This window comes from Panthera tigris, chromosome B3, assembly GCF_018350195.1.
Source record: "Panthera tigris isolate Pti1 chromosome B3, P.tigris_Pti1_mat1.1, whole genome shotgun sequence".
Lineage (NCBI taxonomy): Eukaryota > Metazoa > Chordata > Mammalia > Carnivora > Felidae > Panthera > Panthera tigris.
This window is the reverse complement of record NC_056665.1, coordinates 58,896,529-58,916,067: the sequence shown is the minus strand read 5'-3', so window position 1 is coordinate 58,916,067 and position 19,539 is coordinate 58,896,529. Positions and strand designations below refer to the sequence as shown.

The window sequence follows — 19,539 nt, the reverse complement described above, 5'->3', positions numbered from 1 at the left end:
ACTCATGAGGACTTTAAGATACAAAACAGATGAACATAAGGGAAGGGAAACAAAAATAATATAAAAACAGGGAGGGGGACAAAACATAAGAGACTCTTAAAATATGGAGAACAGAGGGTTACTAGAGGGATTGTGGGAGGGGGGATGGGCTAAATGGGTAAGGGGCATTAAGGAATCTACTCCTGAAATCATTGTTGTACTATATGCTAACTAATTTGGATGTAAATTTTAAAAAATTTAAATTAAAAAAATAATAAAATAAAATAGAGATATTCATATATCATAAAACTTACCCTTTTAAAGTATACACTTCAGTTTAGTTTTTAGTATATTGACAATACTGTGCAGCTATCACCACTAATTCAAGAACATTTTTTTAAAGATTTTTTTTTAAGTGATCTCTACACCCAGCGTGGGGCTAGAACCCACAACACCAAGACCAGGAATCACGTGCTCTACCATTTGAGCCAGCCAGGTGCCCCCAGAACATTCTTATCACCACAAAAAGAAACCCCATGTCCTTTTGTGACTAGCTTCTTTTACTTAGCATATATGTTTTCAAGGCTTATCCATATTGTAGCAGGTAACAGTACTTCATTCCTTTTTATGACTGAATATCAACATTATATTTTAAGCTTCATTCTTCAAAGCTGCCAGGACTCTAGGGGAAGACCCAGTTAAGGCTGAAGGGCCCCTCCATGGTCTTTTTTCTCCAACCGTCTTTCACACTGCTTTTCCTCCTGTATCATGTGCTATAGCCAAACAATATTTTGATCATATTTTCATACATGTCTCATGTTTTCTTGCCTTTGTACCTTTTCTTATGTCATCTTCTCTATCTGGAATGCCCTTTTCTACCTATTTACAATTTTTCCTAGCCTTCAATGACTAATTCAGGTAAAAATTCCTTCCCTGAAGCTTTCCTTGATCAGATCAGCTAAGAACCATCTCTGAATTCCTACAGTAAGTATACTGCTTTAGGTGCTAAACTTGCCTACTGATTCCTTGAGACTGCTCTCATGTTTTCCAATTTTTTTATACTCTCCCATCTAGTACCTTGGTACAGTAATTTTTTAAAATGTAAATGAAAATGGCATGACCACTTTGGAAAAGGAGGAACCTCACTCTTGCACATTTATCCCAGAGAAATATCCTAGAAAACTAATATTCATGTAAAAATCAGTATACTGTTTTTTATAGCAGCTGTATTTGTAATAGCCAAAAAGTTGAAACCACCAACATGTTATACAGTAGTTGAATACTAAAGCAAACTGTAGTACATTCATATCATGGAATACTACTCAGTAATAAAGAGGAATGAACTATTGATATATGCAGCAACTATATGTTATACTGAGTAAAAAGAAATCTTAAAAGGCCACATATTATATGATTCCATTTATATAACATTCTTGAAATGACAAAATTGCAGAGTTGGGAAACAAATTAGTATTTACCAGGGTTTAGAAATAGTGTGAGGAAGGAGGATAGATTTGAATATAAAGGATAGTATGAGGGATATCTTTGCAATGATAGAATAGTTCTGAATCTTTGTTTTGGTGGTGGTTACGTGAGTGTGTGTGTGTGTGTGTGTGTGACTGTGTGTGTGTGTGTAAAAATGACATAGAATTATACATACACATTGTACCAGTGTCAGATTCCTGGTTTTGATGTTGTGTTATAGTTAGATAGGATGTATGTATTGGGGGAATTGGGTGAAGTGTATATGGGACTTCTCTGTGCTATCTTTGCAATTTCTTACAAATCTATAATTATTTTGAACTAAGAAGCTTAAAACTTTCTCTTTAGAGATTGAAAAGGTATTTATCATAATCATTTTGGCACTCATGGTCCTGCTTCTGATCACTATGAATCTGTGTATACTTTCAAAGTCAATTTACTTTTGAGGTTGACAAGAGAACCTGTTTGTAGTGATATTGTTGTTACATTTTACAATTGATACCTGTTTAAGCAAGATCTGGGACAGTGGTTCTTTGTGGATGACATCCTGGCTTTCAAAGACCTTGTCTTAATTTTTAAATTAAGTGCTAAGTTAAATTAAATTAGTTTGAGTCATATTTTGTTACATTTTTAAGTTCCTATTGTTCTTATCTACTGGATCTTGAAGGACAATGACCACAACAACAAGTCCTATGTAGTATCTGTTATCGTATGAGAGCTTGATAAGCATCAGTTACTTTTGATTTTGCATTAACTGATTCAAACAATTAATTCTTATTTTAACATAGAGTTAGTAAGAGGTTTCTTCTGGTAAGATTTTGAAAAAAGATACCATTAAGCAATGTTCAACTCAAATTTTTAAATGTTTGAAAGTTATTAGACTATATATTAAGTAAAATGAATATTCTTTTGCGAATTTAAAGTATTACAAAATCAAAATTTCTCTCTAATTCTTTTTGGAAAGAGGTGGGTATATATAACTTAAGGATTTTTCTTTTGTATTTATGATCAAACTTAAAGTGAATATCAGCAAAAAAGAGGAAATATGAGCAAAACTCCATATTCTGTAGTAAAATGAAAATTTTTTTTTTCAGATTAAACTACAGAGCAACATATCATATCAGATGGCAGATATACATCATTTAAAGGGTAAGAAAATTAATTACAGATTAAAGATAAACAAAGGTCACTAAATGTCTAATATCCTCAACAATTAAGAAATAGCTAGACAGCTAAATGAAATAAAAATTTTTGAACAAAGCTCCTTTGATGGCAAAATGTTTACTTTTTCTTAAGATATCATAAAAGAATTTTAATGTTGCTTTATACACATTAAAAGTTAAAATTTGTATTTTAATCTTGTATATAGACGGATTTCATACAATGAAATGTTACTGAAAGAAGCCTCAAAGAAAATTGAGGTATAGCTTCAAAAGCTATCAAATTTCTAGGGAAAGGGTAAGGGGTAATCCCTCTGTATTGTGTCCAACTGCTAAATAATCCATTCAGGTCTAGAGATGCTTTAGATGGGTCCTCCAGGCTTCATGTTTACCCTGGGAACAGAAAGAAACTCAGAACAGAAAGAAAACCTGGAAAGAAACCAGGAAGAAACCTGTAGATAGATAGATAGATAGATAGATAGATAGATAGATAGATAGATAGATAGATAGATATACTGTGTGTGTATTTGTGTGTGTGTGTGTGTATTTTTTCACTTAGATGAAGTGATAGGAAATGACTAAAGGTTTTATAAAAAATAATAGGTACGGTGAACAAGCTCTATGCTTTGCTTACATTACTTCATACCATCACCTGCCTGTGGAGTTTGGGACCTGAAGAGGACCCCTCTTCTCCCTCACACCCTTTGGTTACAACACTGTATGTATGTATGTATGTGTGTATATATATGGTGTTTATTTATTTATGAGAGATGTGTGCACACATGAGCGAGGAAAGGGCAGAAAGAAAGAATTTCTGGCGGACTCCGCACTGTCAGCACAGAGCCAGAACTTGAACTCGTGAACTGTGAGATCATGAGCTGAGCTGAAATCAAGATTGTCAGATGCTCAACTTACTGAGCCACCCAGGCACCCCTGTGATAAATATAACTCTATATTTATTTTGTTGTTTTTACATGTTTCTTTCTTTATTTTTAGAGAGAGAGTGCATGCATGCACATGGGTACATCACACACACACACACACACACACACACACACACACACACACACACAACCAGGGCGTGTAGAGCAGAGAGGGAGAGGGAAAGAGAGAATCCCAAGCAGGCTCCATGCAGTCATTGCAGAGCCCGGTGGACACTCACTGTGAGATCATGACCTGAGCTGAAATCAAGAGTCAGATCCTTAACCAACTGAGCCATCCAGGTGCCCCAACACTGTATATTTTAAAACTTGGCAGGCAGTGACTCTAAGTTTTTGTGTGTGGGTAATACATGCTCTGTAATTTCATAAATATATCTTTATTCTATAACAATTTTGACCCTCTTTAGGTGGAATTTGATAATAGATTTTTATGATCCTCTTGAAGAAGCCAACCTGAGCTGGCTTTGTAATTTATTGAAGTTTTTGCTTCTCACCTAGCAAATTATTAGGAATGTGTTATAACCTGAAAATAGAAATTATGATTATTTTTACTATGATGTAGAACAGCTTTGACATTCTCTTAAAAATTCACTTCCTGGGTGGCCACATTTGTTTTTGCTGCATTTGTGTCCATGTTCTACTCTTTATGACTCACAGGATACATTAGGATGACACAGAAGATGCCACTCTGTCAGTGCTGTTTCCTGCTTGCTATTTTTACAAATGAGTCTGCTTGTCATCAAAGTATGTTTCTATTAAATAATAATAGATCAGTTGAATAAGAAGTCCAGTGCCTTCTCCTAGTCTACCTTATAAAAAATGACAGCCCATGTTACTGAGTAAAAGTCTTTATTGTACAGTGTGCATTGAAGTCGATCCTAAGATATTTTGAAAATTTTTTTATGATGCTCTTCAGCAGAATAAAAGGCTTTGATTTGAATTCATACCTCTACAAATTTTGGTTTTAGTGCAGTTACTCAAGCTTGCACTCTTAAGATTGAATTTCCTTTTAATGTGACTTTTGCTCCTTAGGAACTATTTTCGACTGAAGCAAACTTCTTGACAAGTCAACTATAAAATCCAGATTGGACTATTTTCTTTGAAAAATTAAAAAAAAATTTTTTTTAATGTTTGTTTATTTTTGAGAGAGAGACAGAGTATAAGCAGGGGAGGGGCAGAGACAGAGGGAGACACAGAAACTAAAACAGGCTCCAGGCTCTGAGCTGTCAGCACAGAGCCCGATGTGAAGCTTGAACTCATGAGCAGTGAGATCATGACCTGAGCCAAAGTCGGATGCTTAACTGACTGAGCCACCTAGGCACCCTCATTGAAATTAATACTAGATATGATGGAATTAATACACACTAAGACCTAAACCTTATGGTAGCTATTTTTTTGGGAAATGAAAGGAATGAGAGTTAGTTTTTGATCCCTGAGTTAACAAATTAACGTTCTAGTATACACCAATTTATCTTGAATGGCTCACCTTATTTTTATGCCTATTGCTGAGAAAATTTGAAATCAAAATTTTTTAGAAGTAAATTTTTTTTCTTTTTTTTGCTTTGAAAATTGGTCCTAGGCAACCCCTTTCTTAACTACATCCCTAATCTTTTGAAGTTAAATTGAAGGAGTATGGCCAGGCCTTTCTGTAACATACCCTGATGTTACTGTCAGAAGTAGAATATCCTGCACAATCAACTGTGGACCTGATCGTATGTTAAGTCACTTTGAGAATCCTGGTGTGGTGACCTGGAGCAGCCCCAGTAGACACAAGAGTATATTTGGGTCCAAAATAAAGAAAACACAAGGCAATCAGTTGAAAGTAAAATTGTGATGTAGGAAAACTTTGTCTTTAGTTTTGCTCTCTGATCTGTTTATGTTTCCCCCTTTCAGGTCTTTGTATTGACTGGCTCAAATGACCAATTAGCTCCCTGCTTTATATAATCTTTTCTCTGTTTAAACAGGAAAGGTTTCGATGTTTTACATGGACTCACTCATATTGACGTTTTTGTTTTGTCAATTGTATTTTAAGCCTTTTATCTCAATTTAGAAATAAAACTTTACTTCTTGATAAAGGAATTACAAATGTTGTCAGTGACAAGCTTTGTGGGGAGAAGAGAACCATCCCAAATCTTAAAATCATAGTGAGCCTCAGGTTCATTCTGAAGGTAAACTTAGCTACTTCATTTATTTTACTGTGTAGGAAAAAGCCTGCATGAGTCCTAAAGCCCACCAATTGAGAGCCATTCTCTAGTAGCTGTTAGGTGGTGCTCTTTTTCTTTTTTTCTTTTTTCTTTTTTTTTTAATTGCAGTAACTTTAGTTTCAGAACCTTTCCTGCCTGAACACAGGTTCACTGAACTGGCTAACTCTATGTGTAAGCTACAAGGCCTTTTGTCACTGCCTCCTGCCGAGATCTCATTGTCTCTGTAGAATTGATATCCATGGCTGAGGCCATAGTTTCTGCTACCTCTAGTTGTCTAAATCTTAGGAGATGGGGCCAGGGACCAAGTAACAAACAGAATGTTTTATTCAGGGATACCTGGTATCATATTTGCTACTTTTATCTGAGGTGGAGTTAGTGGATGAAAAACTATGGAGATCAGCCATGTTTACGTATTGGAGAATTAATAGAGTAAAAAGGAATTTAAAATGTGGCTTGATTAAACTTAGAGAAAGGAATGGTGGTTACCAGGGGTTCGAGGGGTGGGGAAAGTGAGATGTTGGTTGAAGTATACAAACTCTCAGTTGTAAGATGAGTAAGTCTTGGGGATATAATAAACAATGTGGTGACTATGGTTAACAGCATTATATTATGTACCCGAAGATTGCTAAGAGAGTATATCTTAAATGATGATTATATGAGATGATGGAGGTGCTAGCTATTGCTTCAGTAGTAATTTCACAGTGTACAAGCGAATTAAATCAACATGTCGTATAGCTTACACTTATAAAATGTTATATCTAAAACATTTTTTAAATAAAATAAGTGGCTTGAATGTATAAACATAATTATCAACTACAAGCATTTTATGTGAATCATTAACTTTTCACATTTGATTATTATACAAAAACTATTATTATGCATATTGTTTAACTATTTATCTGCCTCAACAAATATTCACCCAACTTTAAAATTTTTATTTGTTGTCATTGTCACAGTTACGATTCTACAATAAAATTTAGAAAGTAGAGAAAAAAAAATACGCTCAGAATCCTACCACTAAACATAATCACTGGTAGTACTTTGATGGATTTTTATTCTAATCTAGTTTTTTTACATGGATATAATTACATTGTAAATATTTGTTTACATTTGCTTTTTAAAAACTTAAATCCCAAGTATTTTTCGAGTGCCTTTAAAGTAATAAGACTAATTTTAGAAGTCTTCCATGAAAAGTAGATTTTATAATATTTGTACCTTATGGTTACATACATTTTAGTCTTAATAGATGTTACCTATACCAAAAAGACCTCTGTTGCCATTTATACAAATTAAGACTTCTTTTTTTTTAACTGGAAACTTTACTGTTACTTTTTTTTTTTTAATTAAGACTTCCTTCTACTTTAGCTTACTTCTAAGGCTATTAGCTAATTTTTAAATCATGTATTTAAGAAACTGATATTTCTCTTCTCTGGCTGAATTACTTTTATTTGTAGGGTCACATGAAGAGGGACCAACTCTAGAAAATGTGGGGCCTGTGGTTATGTATTAAATGTTCACAAAAGAGCATCTGGCCCCACTTTTAATCTACTGTCCAGCTTAGAATTTCATGTTATTCGTTACAACTAAAACTTTCAGCTCTTGTCCAGGAATTATGAGCTTTGAGAATGCAATAGGGGTATATGGGGACCTAGCATTAGTAGCAAAACTAGAAATGAGATCTCACGTAATTGGCACCTTAAACTGGGAGTCAAATGTGATTTAGAATGAAAAAAAAACCTTGAATTCTTTATCCGTAGCCAATATATCTAAAAAACATGATTTCCCCCCACCTTTATAAACATTTTTATTTATTCTTGAGAGATAGAGCGTGAGTGAGGGAGGAGCAGAGAGAGAGGGAGACACAGAATCCAAAGCAGGCTCCAGGTTCTGAGCCGTCAGCACAGAGCCCGATGTGGGGCTCGAACCCATGAACCGTGAGATCGTGACCTAAGCTGAAGTCAAATGCTTAACTGACTGAGCCACCGATGAGCACCCCCCTCCCAACTTTATAAAGCAGATAGGTTTATACAGTTAGGTAGGATTGGGTGCCTGGGTGGCTCAGTCAGTTAAGTGTCCAACTCTCAGTTTCAGCTCAGGTTATGATCTCATGGTTTCTTGAGTTTGAGCCCCACATCGGGCTGTGCACTGATGGTACGGAGCCTGTTTAAGATTCTGTCTCTCTCTCTCCCTCTCTCTCTGTCCCTCCCCTACTCATGCTGTCTCTGTCTCTCTCAAAATAAATAAACTTGAAAAAAAAATTTTTTTTAAGTAGGATTTTGTTGTTGTTGTCACTGTTTCCACAAGTTAATATGTATCTACATAATATGACAAGATGTATAATTTTTTAATATTTCTGATTGATATAGAAACCACTGAGGCTATCTTATTTTTTTAAACAAATTTTATTGTCTATGCATATGTTATAAAAGGCAATTAGATTTATATAATTTATATAATTTAATATATATTTATATAAATATAATTTATATAATTTAATTTATATATAATTTGTTTATATAATTTAATTTATATATTTTATATATAATTTATATAATTTAACTTAATTTTTATAATTTATACAATTCATATATTTTAATATATAATTTATATAATTTAATTTATATAATTTATGTAATTTAATATATTTATATATTTATATATTTATATATAATTTATATAAATTTATATAATATATATTTATAATATATTTATATATTTATAATTTATATAGTTTAATTCCCTGAGAGTTTGAGTAAAGAAATTGAGAAGTGTATATAAGTTTTAAAAACCCCATAACTTCTCAATCAGAAACATTAGAGTAAGTAAATTTTATTCCTTTGATTCTTACATCGTGTGGATAGAGCAACTTGCTGAGCTTCGTCAGGAGTTTCTTCGACAAGAAGACCAGCTTCAGGACTATAGGAAGAACACTACTTACCTTGTGAAGAGGTTAGAATATGAGAGGTGAGATGCCATATAGCAACAAATAGTTATGAATCTGGAATATGTGTCCCACATTTGGACAATTTATTTCTTCCTCTCTGGCTTCTGTTTTTCTTCTTTAATTTTCTTAGGTCTTTTAAGTTCCTTTTCTCTTGTTGTCCTATGCCTCTTTGAAATCCAAACTCTTATTTTGGTATGTTAAACACCATGGGAATACCTTTTAGAAGATGTGTTTAGTCTGCCCATATAGTGGAGTACATTGTGAGTCAGAAAATCTTGCAAGGCCTGAGTTTCATTGCATTAAGTGTGCAAAGACTGAAAGAAGATTCTGTGGTTCTTTTTGAGGGGCATCCAGAAGATGAAGCCAATGCTGAGAGAAGTCCCCAGAATAAGCTGAGGGACTGGCACCAGCTGCTTCTTCTGTTTGGCATTTCAGTCCCCTCTTGTACATCTCTGCACTAAGTTGGTGGTAAGGTCAGGGAACCTCTTTGTAGCAATCACTCTTTAAAAATCTTTGTTACATCTTTAATCCATTTTATAGTAAAGGGTATTTTTTAGGACTGCATACCAAAAATTAGAAAGATTCACCATATTTTAGAACACCGTTTATCCATTTCTGATTTGTTACTCTTATAGGTTATCAGTATATTAACCTGACAGTATTCAATAATTTTCAGCATATCAATAGGATTAAAGAGTTAGCATATTCAGAGGTAATATATTATTCCAGCATGTTAATGTACCAAAGTTTGTTTAATCTCTCCCAATTGCTGGACTGTTGTAGTTTTCCTTATGTTACTGTTATGAATATCAGCTATAAAAATCTTTACGCAAAAAGGATTTTTCCCTCTTATGTTATTTCACTGGTGTATATTCTCAAATATAGAATTCCTGAGACAGAATTTTTTATTGTTTTGTTGCTTTTATCACATATGTGAAAGATTGCTTTCTATAATGGTTGTGCTAATTTATAGTGTCAATGTTTCCCCATAGCCCCACCAACATTAGTTTCTACAATTTGGACTTAATTTTGCTAGTATAGAATAAAATACTATCATATATACATATAGGAAGTTTAATTGCATTTTTAATGGTTTAAGTTAACATTTTTCTGTAAATTTTTTAACTACTTGTTTCTTTTTGCATGAATGATATATTTGTATTCTTTGACCACTTGTCCAGTGGAAATTCCCAATCTTTATCTATTTTGTTCTTTCACATTTTCTCTTGATGACTCCATTCTGTCTTATTTATTGGTTTCTTCCATTCTAGCTCTTCTTATGGTTCATAGACTCTTACTATTGTGTTGAAAATGAGAACTGTTGGATGAATCGTCTGCTGCCACTCCTTATCACCTCTTATAATTCTAGGTTTTCTCAATTATTACTGGATTTTGGTCTCATGGTTTTCTCTTCTGTGACTGAAGTTGGCTTTGATAATTATTTCTTTATAAATAAGATTTATAAAAATAGTTTTTATCTTTATAATTTCTGTTAATTAGCCTTAACAGTATTTTTTATACTCTATTAAAGATTCAAATATTCTAGGAATTTTGACTGTGATCTATTTTTATGCCTGCTTTGTCCTTTTGTGCCCCCTCTGCTGCTAACTGAATGCTTTATAAATGTATATTTTCCACTGCTAGACAACTTTGAGAAGTCAATCCAAGATAATACAGCCTAAAAGAATGACTTTGTAATTTAGTTTTCAGTGTGGCCAACAGATCAAGGAGTTAAGAGCACAGCATGAAGAAAATATTAAAAAGTTAGCAGACCAGTTTTTGCAGGAACAAAAGGTAAATTTTTTTTAACAAAAGGTAAATTTAAAAAATACTTAAATCAAAATACATTCTTGTTATAAATCTTGTCATTTAAATATGTGCTTTTAAAATAAAAATATGTACTTTTGTCATAAAACATTATATTTTTAAGTATTCTAGCCTGCCTAATTAAAAAAAATGACTTACAGTGTTTTTATTGTTGAGTGAATTAGACATTTGCAAAAAGACAATGTCAACTCTTAAAACCAATTTTGAGCTAAATGTTTTTCTTTTTTAAAATTTTTTTAATGTTTATTTTTGAGAGAGAGAGAGACAGAGCGAGAGCATGTGAGGGGCAGAGAGAGAGGGAGTCACAGAATCTGAAACAGGCTCCAGGTTCTGAGCTGTCAGCACAGAGCCCGACACAGGGCTGGAACCCACAAACCACGAGATCATGACCTGAGCCGAAGTCGGACACTCAACCAACTAAGCCACCCAGGAGCCCCAATTTTGAGTTAAATGTTTTTATCTGACTTTTAAAAATAATTTTTGCTATTAATATATTTCTCAGATGGTAAGGTGGATACAACTTTACTGACAAATCTTTTTTTTTTTTAATTTAAGTTTATTTATTTATTTGAGAGAGAAAAGCACACATGAGCAGGGAAGGGGCAAAGAGAGAGAGAGGGAAAATCCCAAGTAGGCTCCATGCTATCAGTGCAGAGCCCACTGTGAGGCTCAATCCCATGATCCGTGAGCTCATACCCTGAGCCAAAATCAAGAGTCAGGCATTTAACCAACTGAGCCACCCAGGCGCCTCTGGACGTTAGATTCAAAAGCAGTTTGTAAACAGTGAAGCACAGTGCAAATGTTTATTGTTAATTTTGTCTGCCAGACACACTGGAATACCTGTACCTGATTGTCAAAACACTTTTTTCTTCTTTATTGTGACAAATTCTTACAGTTTGGCTCTTGTTTTTCCAAATTTCCTGTCGATTTTTTTAATGTTACTGTTTTTTATAACGTTACTAATGGTTACATTGCATGCTGTTTTAGAGTTGACAAAACATTTCTATATACATTAAGTAATTAAGTACAAGGACCTATGTGGCAACATTAGCATGTGTATTTAACTCCTTGCCTCTCCCATTTTTTCACTGAGGCCACTCAACCAGTATAAAAGACAAAACTGGTTCACCGATAGAATTGAGTCAGGCCTAACCAGGTCCAAAGATTGAAGTTTCCAAGGAGATGATAGGGTTAGACGCATGTTGAAAGGAATACTGACTGGGGCGCCTGGGTGGCTCAGTCGGTTAAGCGGCCGACTTCGACTCAGGTCATGATCTCACGGTTCATGAGTTCGAGCCCCACGTCGGGCTCTGTGCTGACAGCTCAGAGCCTGGAGCCTGTTTCAGATTCTGTGTCTCCCTCTGTCTGACCCTCCCCCGTTCATGCTCTGTCTCTCTCTGTCTCAAAAATAAATAAACATTAAAAAATAAAAAATAAAAAAAAAAAAAAAGAAAGGAATACTGACCTGTGTATTGTTCTGCCATTACTTCCTTTGCTTGGGTGGCCAGTGCACCTAGGAGGAAATTTGCCTGTTTTCTATCCTTGCTGTTTCTGCTACTGGAAAAGCTTGACAATGTCATTAACCATCTTATCACACTTAAGGGGGCTTCCATGTGCCAACCTCCTGTAGTCTGCCATCCTGCTCGATTACAACACAGGCCTATAGAGAACTCACCCTGCCCACAGCCCCTAGGACAATGCCCAACCGTAGGCCAGTGCTCAGCAAGACTATCTTCTTGCAGAATCATTCCCTCAGCATAGCCAGAGAGAATTACCTCTGCCTAACATCTTAGACCATTTACTATAATTAGAAACTTTAAAAAGTGTTAGTCTTTGATTTTTTATTAGGTATAAAAACTGAACAGAAAATAATATATCCCACATCTTCAAGTGTTTGGAATTTGGACCCATAGTATATGTTTCAAAAAATGAACTGTTTCAGAACATTTAATTAGTAGTTGTGTTAATTGTTTAATCTTGAACTGAAAAATATTGACTGTTACCAAATCTTTAACAGCAGGAGACAAACAAGTTTGATTCAAAAGATGGAAACGAGTTGGGAATAAACAATCATGCAGTACCTAAAAACATTCCAAAAGTACCTGAGAATGCTGCAGATAAGAATGAAGAACCCTCAAGCAATCATATTCCACATGGGAAAGGTATTACTATTATTTTGTTTTGTATTAATAGGATATTGACTTTTTGGATATTCTCATTTTGAAGTGAGCATTTTCAGTCATAAAGAATACTGTTTGATTTTAGTTCAGTTTTGAATAGGTGTCAGTGCTGTTTCACATTTGAATATTTTGACAGACGAAAAAAAGAGTAAATTGTTTCAGAGTTATAGCTATGTCCAAAGCAAGATATAAAGATATGCAGTCAGTGTAGCCTGTTGCTTTAGAAACTGATTATTACATTCCTTCAAATCACTTTGAATTTATATAAGGAAAACTAAAGAATTATATCTTTCGTTACTTGGGCAGAACAAATCAAACAAGGTGGTGATGCGGGAATGCCTGGAATAGAAGAGAATGACCTTGCAAAAGTTGAAGATCTTCCTACCAGTAAGTAAAAGTTATCAGACTATTTACCCTACTCTCTTTTTGAGTAAAAATCATAATCACTTGGGAAAAGTCCTAGGTCTCTGGAAGATTGATGTGTCTGTTAATTAACTACCTATTAATTTCCCGGACTTGTTTAGGATGCAATTGTTTTAAAAAATTTTGCTAAAATGTATAAAGTCCTTGTTTTTGCCTTGATAAGAGTGAACCATATTTGAACATTTTCTTGATTCAAAGTTACTGCTTAGACAGTTAAACTATGTCAGAGCCATTTGTGATTACTAAAAGTAAGTATACCTCATTTCTATGAGACCAAATGTTCCCAGATTGCTGTGTTGTTGGTGTGCTTTAATAAGGCATGGTAATACCCTTATATAGGTTTTTAGGACTTTGCTTGTCCTTTCAGTTATTTACGCCACAGTTTAAATAGTTTATTCCTGGGGCACCTGTGTGGCTCAGTAGATAAAGCATCTGACTTCAGCTCAGGTCATGATCTCACGGTTAGTGAGTTTGAGCCCCAGGTCGGTCTGTGTGCTGACAGCTCAGAGCCTGGAGCCTGCTTCAGATTCTGTGTCTTCCTCTCTCTCTGCCCCTCCCCAACTTGCACTCTGTCTCTCTCTCTCTGTCTCTCAAAAATAAAAACTAGGGGTGCCTAGGTGGCTCAGTTGGTTAAGCATTCAACTTTGGCCCAGGTCACGATCTGGCAGTTTGTGAGTTTGAGCCCCACCTCAGGCTCTGTGCTGACAGCTCTGAGCCTGGAGCCTGCTTTGGATTCTGTGTCTCCTTCTCTCTCTGTCCCTCCCCCACTCTCACTCTGTCTCTCTGTCTCTCTCTCAAAAATAAATAAACTTTAAAAAATTAAAAAAAAATAAATGAATAAATAAATAGTTCCCTATTTTTTCTTTTTCTTCTTTTATGGTCACTTCTGTTCAGTGTCTGTTTCTTTCTTCATTAATGTGTCTGCTCCTTATCCATTTCCACTTGAGGTCTGAATCACTCCTGGTATCCTAGTCCTGTTCAGTGTTTGGGTTTGTTTTTTTTTCCATGTCTCTTTGTTTTTCTTACCATTTCTATGTTTCTTTGTTACCATAGATACCTCTCCCTGCTGACTCCAATTTATTATGTTGAAAAATTGGAAATAACAGCATGTCTTTGATTTTTCCTGACTGTTTTCATTCCTTTTCAATCTTAGGGTTCCCTTGTGTGGTTATAGCTCACTGTATGTGGCTGAAATTGCTGTGTGTCTGAGGTCCAAATGAAAGACTATTAGTCCTTTCATTTGTATGGTTGTTTTCTCAGATTCTTTTCTGTCCATATTCTTTTGGGTTTCCAATTCATAGTATATGCCCCTAAAATAAAGACAAGGACAAGAGCAATACCAGGAATTTAAAAATACAGAGTCAGGGACTCCTGGGTAGCTCAGTCGCTTAAGCATCCGACTTTGGCATGGGTTATGATCTCATGGCTTTTGAGTTCGAGCCCTGTGCTAAAAGTGTGGAACCTGCTTGAGATTCTCTCTTCCCTGTCTCTCTGCCCCTTCTCTGCTTGTGCATGTTCTCTCTCTCTCTCTCAAAATAAATAAATAAATACTTTTTAAAAATACAGAGTTAGAATGAGCATGATTTGTTTGTGAAGCAATGAAGTTATCCAGTGATTCTTAAAATGTGGTCCTTGGCAGCAGTATCCTAAGATTACTTTGTTAGAAATGCAGATTCTTAGGTCCCATTTTAGACATACTGAATGAGAAATTCATGGGATGGAGCCTAGCAATCTCTGTGTTTTAACAAGCTTTCCAGGTGAATCTGATCTATGCTAAGGTTTTAGAACCACTGGCTCAACATTAATTTGATGTTGAGAACAAGGACCATGTATTATTCTGAATTTTGTAGTACTTACTCTAGTCTTAGACTCACTAAGTTTTAGCTTGATTAATCTTCTTTACATTGCCCTTAGTTACTCTCTTTTAAATTTTTTTTAAGTGTTCTATTATTTATTTTTGAAAGAGAGAGAGACTGAGTGTGAGCAGGGAAGGTGCATAGAGAGAGGGAAACACACAGTCCACAGCAGGCTCCAGGCTCTGAGCTGTCAGCACAGAGCCTGATGCAGGGATCAAACTCATAAGCAGTGAGAGAGATCATGACCCCGCCCAGGCGTCCCACCCTTAGTTATTTTTTAAGCTTCTCCCAAAGTTTTGCCAAGGATAAACTGCAGGTTTCTAGTATATAGAAATACCCAATTCAGATATGTGAGCAAGCATGCATTTATTTTTCATGTCACATATATATACAAAAATATGTTTGTGTTGAAATTTATAAATTTCACCCTTTTTGTCTAGTTTTCAAGCTAAAATGTTACCATTGCTACTCTAAGTGTGTAGTGTCTCAATTTATTTTCTCATTGGTCCACTGTCATAATTTATTACCTGGCCACCAAAGATTCCAGAATTAGAGTAACATGAAAGGGGAATGCAAGAGGTCTTAGAGATCTTATCTAGACCATTTTTAGGTATATTGTCCTTATCAGACAGAGGTTTTCAGATGTCTTTCACATATGAATTGCTTTAATAGGGCAAAAATCCTATCTTGCTGCTTCTGCTTGATTAAAAAAAGCACACAGGGGCGCCTGGGTAGCTCAGTCAGTTAAGCGTCTGACTTTGGCCCAGGTCATGATCTCATTGATTCGTGAGTTGACGCCCCACATCAGGCTCTGTGCTGACAGCTCAGAGCCTGGAGCCTGCTTTGGATTCTGTGTCTCCTTCTCTTTCTCTGCCCCTCCCCTGCTTGCACTCTGTTTTTCTCTCTCTCTAAAAAGTAAACATTAAAAAAAATTTTTTTTTAAAGCACACAACCATTTCATTAGAATGAATAGAGATGAATAATACTTTTGATAAGATGCCAACAAATTCATGTCTGATTTTTACAGTATGAATTAGCCGTATTGATTCATATAATGGTCGTAGCACTAGAGTTTAGAATGGAAAGAACACAAAAAATGTATACATTTTGTGTAAATTATCATTGATACTAAAATTATCTGTATATGTAGACACTGTCTACACTGTCATGGCATTTAGAGGCTTCCTCTGGATTAATTTTTCTTTATCTTTGATTTTCTGTAGTTTGAAATAATATGCTGTGATGTAGTTTTTTGGGGGCATGTAGTTTGCTTGGTGTTCTCTGAGCTTCCTGGACCTATGATTTGGTGTCTGACATTGATTTGGGGGGATTCTCAGTCATTATTGTTTTAAATATTCCTTCTGATCTTTTTTCTCTTCTCCTTCTAGTATTCCCATTATGCATGTGTTTACACTTATATTTGTCTTAGATATTATTGTTTTTTTTCCCATTATTCTCTTTGCTTTTCAGTTTTTGAGGATCTTCTTGATATACCCTGTAACTCAGAGATTCTTTCCTCAGCCGTGTCCAGTCTACAATGAGCCCATCAAAGGCATTCTTCATTTCTGTTATAGTGTTTTTTTATCTATAACATTTCTTTTTGGTTCTTTCTAAGATTTCCATCTCTCTGCTTACATTGCCTATTTGTTCTTGCATCCTTTGTACTTTATCCATTAGAGTCTTTAGCACATTAATCATAGTTGTTGGTATGCCTTGTAATTTTTGCTTGATAGTCAGACATGATGTACCAGGTAATAGTAACTGCTGTAAGTAAGCCTTTAGTAATGTGGTAGTCAGGTGTGGGCGAAGGGGAAGTCTTCTATAGTCCTGTGATTTCTAATCTTTTACAGTGAGTCTATGCCTCTGGACTGTGAACTTCACAAGTTTTTCTCAGTATTTTGCCTTCTCCTGAGGTGGGACAGGAAGGCTGGAGGGGGCTGAAGTTTGGTATTTTTCTTCAGGTCACTTAGGCTCTGATAAAGCCCCAGGAGGTTAGGCTCTATTTAGCTAGTTTCTCCCAAGCGCAGGCCTTTTTAAGGAGAACCAAGTGCTCTGGTGTATTTCTAAATGGTTCCTTTTCCCCTCTTCCTGCCTGAGGGAATTTTTCCCCCAATATTTACTACAGGAATGTAGTTGAGCCCCTGAAGGTAAATCTCACAATATTGTAGGGAGCCTCCCTATGACTGGGTCCCCCCAAAATCTTTCTCTCTGAGTTGTTGACACTGAGCCTCCAGTGAGTTGTCCAAACTGAGCATCAGTTACAGTTCAGGTTTTCCTACCCTGGCACTTTCTGCTCCTGAATCTCTTTTGTATGTCATGACTCCCTATATTCACCTTTCTGTGTCTCCGTTCTTAGGGATAGTTGGTTTGCCCTGTGTCCTCTTCTCTTACCCAAAAAGAATTGTTGATTTTTCAGCCTATTTATTAGCTTTTCACTTGTTGTTAGGTTAGAGTGGCAACTTCTAAGCTCCTTACATGTATACAGAACCAGAAACCAGAAGTCCTTTGGATTAATTTTTGAACCTCTTTAAACTGTTGGTGCTTTGCTTTGAAGATCATTGTTCATAACAGTTATCCTTAATTATTTAGATAAGTATTTTGAGTATACAGATTATTATGATATAGTAACTGGTGAAAAGAAACCTTGAGGTGTGTAATCAGTCAGATGCCTACACAAAGGAAAGCCCTATCATATCTTTGTACCTTGAGCTCCTAGCGTGGTGCTTTACACATAACAGGGTCCCAGTAAATGTGTATGGTTGAATTACCAGAATATCCTTAATGGTGAGGCAATGGTATCTGGAATTAAACTGCCTGAATTCAAACCCTTGACTCCCATCTTTTAACAAGTGTGTGACAACTATTTATTTACTCTTATCCTTATCTATGAAATAGGATAACAGTTCCAACCTCATAGCATGAATGTGAGATTTAAATGTAAAGCACTTAGGACAGTGACTGGCACATAGCCAGTGCTATCTAAATTTTAGTTACTATTGTTATTGTGATGATTGTTGCACATCATTAGAAACATATTTGTTACCTTCTTGTCATTCCTTTTACTGAGTGTTGTCTTTTCTCTGTGATGTAGTCTATGCCAAAATTCTTAATGCCTGTACAAATTCTGGTGTATATGTGGAGTCCCTTATAGGCAGTAACCCCACAGAAGAAGTAGAGGAGAAACAAGTCCTTGTCATTTTAAAACAGATTTGTATGTGTTACTGACTTTTATTTATGATAGCCAGGGCTATACTAGAAACCATAGCAGAGCAGTGCTGAACTATCTTAAAATGTGGCTCTGAAACAGTCAAGGGAGTATGTATATCATGTGCTTATGATTAGCACAGTGTTTCAACTTCTCAGCTCTCCAAACCATAGAGCCAAACCCCAGTGGGCTTTGTTTGTTTTTAATGTTGATTTGAGTTGGTTACCAAGATCTTACAGGAATCTTATCATTTAACCCATACTGTTCTTTACCTGGATATTTACCTTTATGGTATGTAGGTCCCTGTGATGTTAGACAGTTACACATTTAGATCACTAGTTTTAAACTATTTTAGATTAAAGAACATTCCAAGCATACAGGAAACTAGGATAATATAGTAGCCAAGTACCTACTGCCCCCCCAGAAGAAAACCACAAAAATAACATAACATTTTGCCACATTTGTTTCAGATATTTCTGTTATTGATGTTATTGTTAAAGAAATAAAACATTACTGATAAGTTGAAGCCTCCCTGTGTACCCACCAGATCCTATTCCCGCCTCTTCTTCCCCAGAGGTAACTACTATGCTGAGATTGGTGTGTATCAATTTCCATATATGTTTTTAGACTTTTACTGCATTTGTAAGCATCTATAAAACTATAAAGTATTATTTTGTTTGCTGCCTGAAACTTTAAATAAATGGTGTCTTATTGTGTATATTATTCTATACCTTGTTTTTTTCCCCCTCAATATTATGCTTTTGTGACTTACCCATATTATTCCTGTGGCTTTCTAACAGTTATAATTATTTCATTGTATAAATATACCATAACTTATCCATTCACCTATAATAAACATTAAGGCCACTTTTAGTTTTTTGTTATTTCAAACAATACCACAGTGGACACTCTTGTTTATGTCTTTTTATGTACATGAAAGTCTCTAGATACTGATATTTGACTAGTAACATTGAGCTATAAAGGTGAGGCTGCTGTTGGCTAGAAAATGTGACTAGGGATCTAGCTGTCCTAGGCCCTAAGAGTTGAGGAGATCAATAGCTCAATACACTGGTAACCCATAAACAATTCTTAGCACAATGGTTGCAAAACTGTGTACAAGGATATGAAATTAAAATAATTCTTGCATCGGGGCACTTGGGTGGCTCAGTTGGTTAAGCATCTGACTTCAGCTCAGGTCATGATCTCACAGTTTGTGGGTTCGAGCCCCACATCGGGCTCTGTGCTGACAGCTTGGAGCCTGGAGCCTGCTTTGGATTCTGTGTATTTTCCCTCTGTCTCTCTCTGCCCCTCCCTTACTCATGTGCGCACTCTCTCTCT

The 19,539-nt window shown here is 35.5% G+C and overlaps 1 protein-coding gene across 4 annotated transcripts in view; it reads left to right on the top strand.

Moving 5' to 3' along the window:
- Positions 1-19,539, top strand: part of GOLM2 (golgi membrane protein 2) — a 104,902-nt gene that overhangs the window by 34,665 nt on the left and 50,698 nt on the right. For 2 of the 4 annotated variants that reach the window (XM_042988984.1, XM_042988985.1), the window contains exons 2-6: positions 2,556-2,610; positions 8,628-8,730; positions 10,414-10,504; positions 12,558-12,699; positions 13,024-13,104. In XM_042988984.1, the coding sequence (XP_042844918.1) occupies positions 2,556-2,610; positions 8,628-8,730; positions 10,414-10,504; positions 12,558-12,699; positions 13,024-13,104 (472 nt within the window). Of the gene's footprint in view, positions 1-2,555; positions 2,611-8,627; positions 8,731-10,413; positions 10,505-12,554; positions 12,700-13,023; positions 13,105-19,539 lie in introns of all 4 variants that reach the window. The other 2 variants (XM_007081752.2, XM_007081754.2) reach the window with 1 other exon arrangement.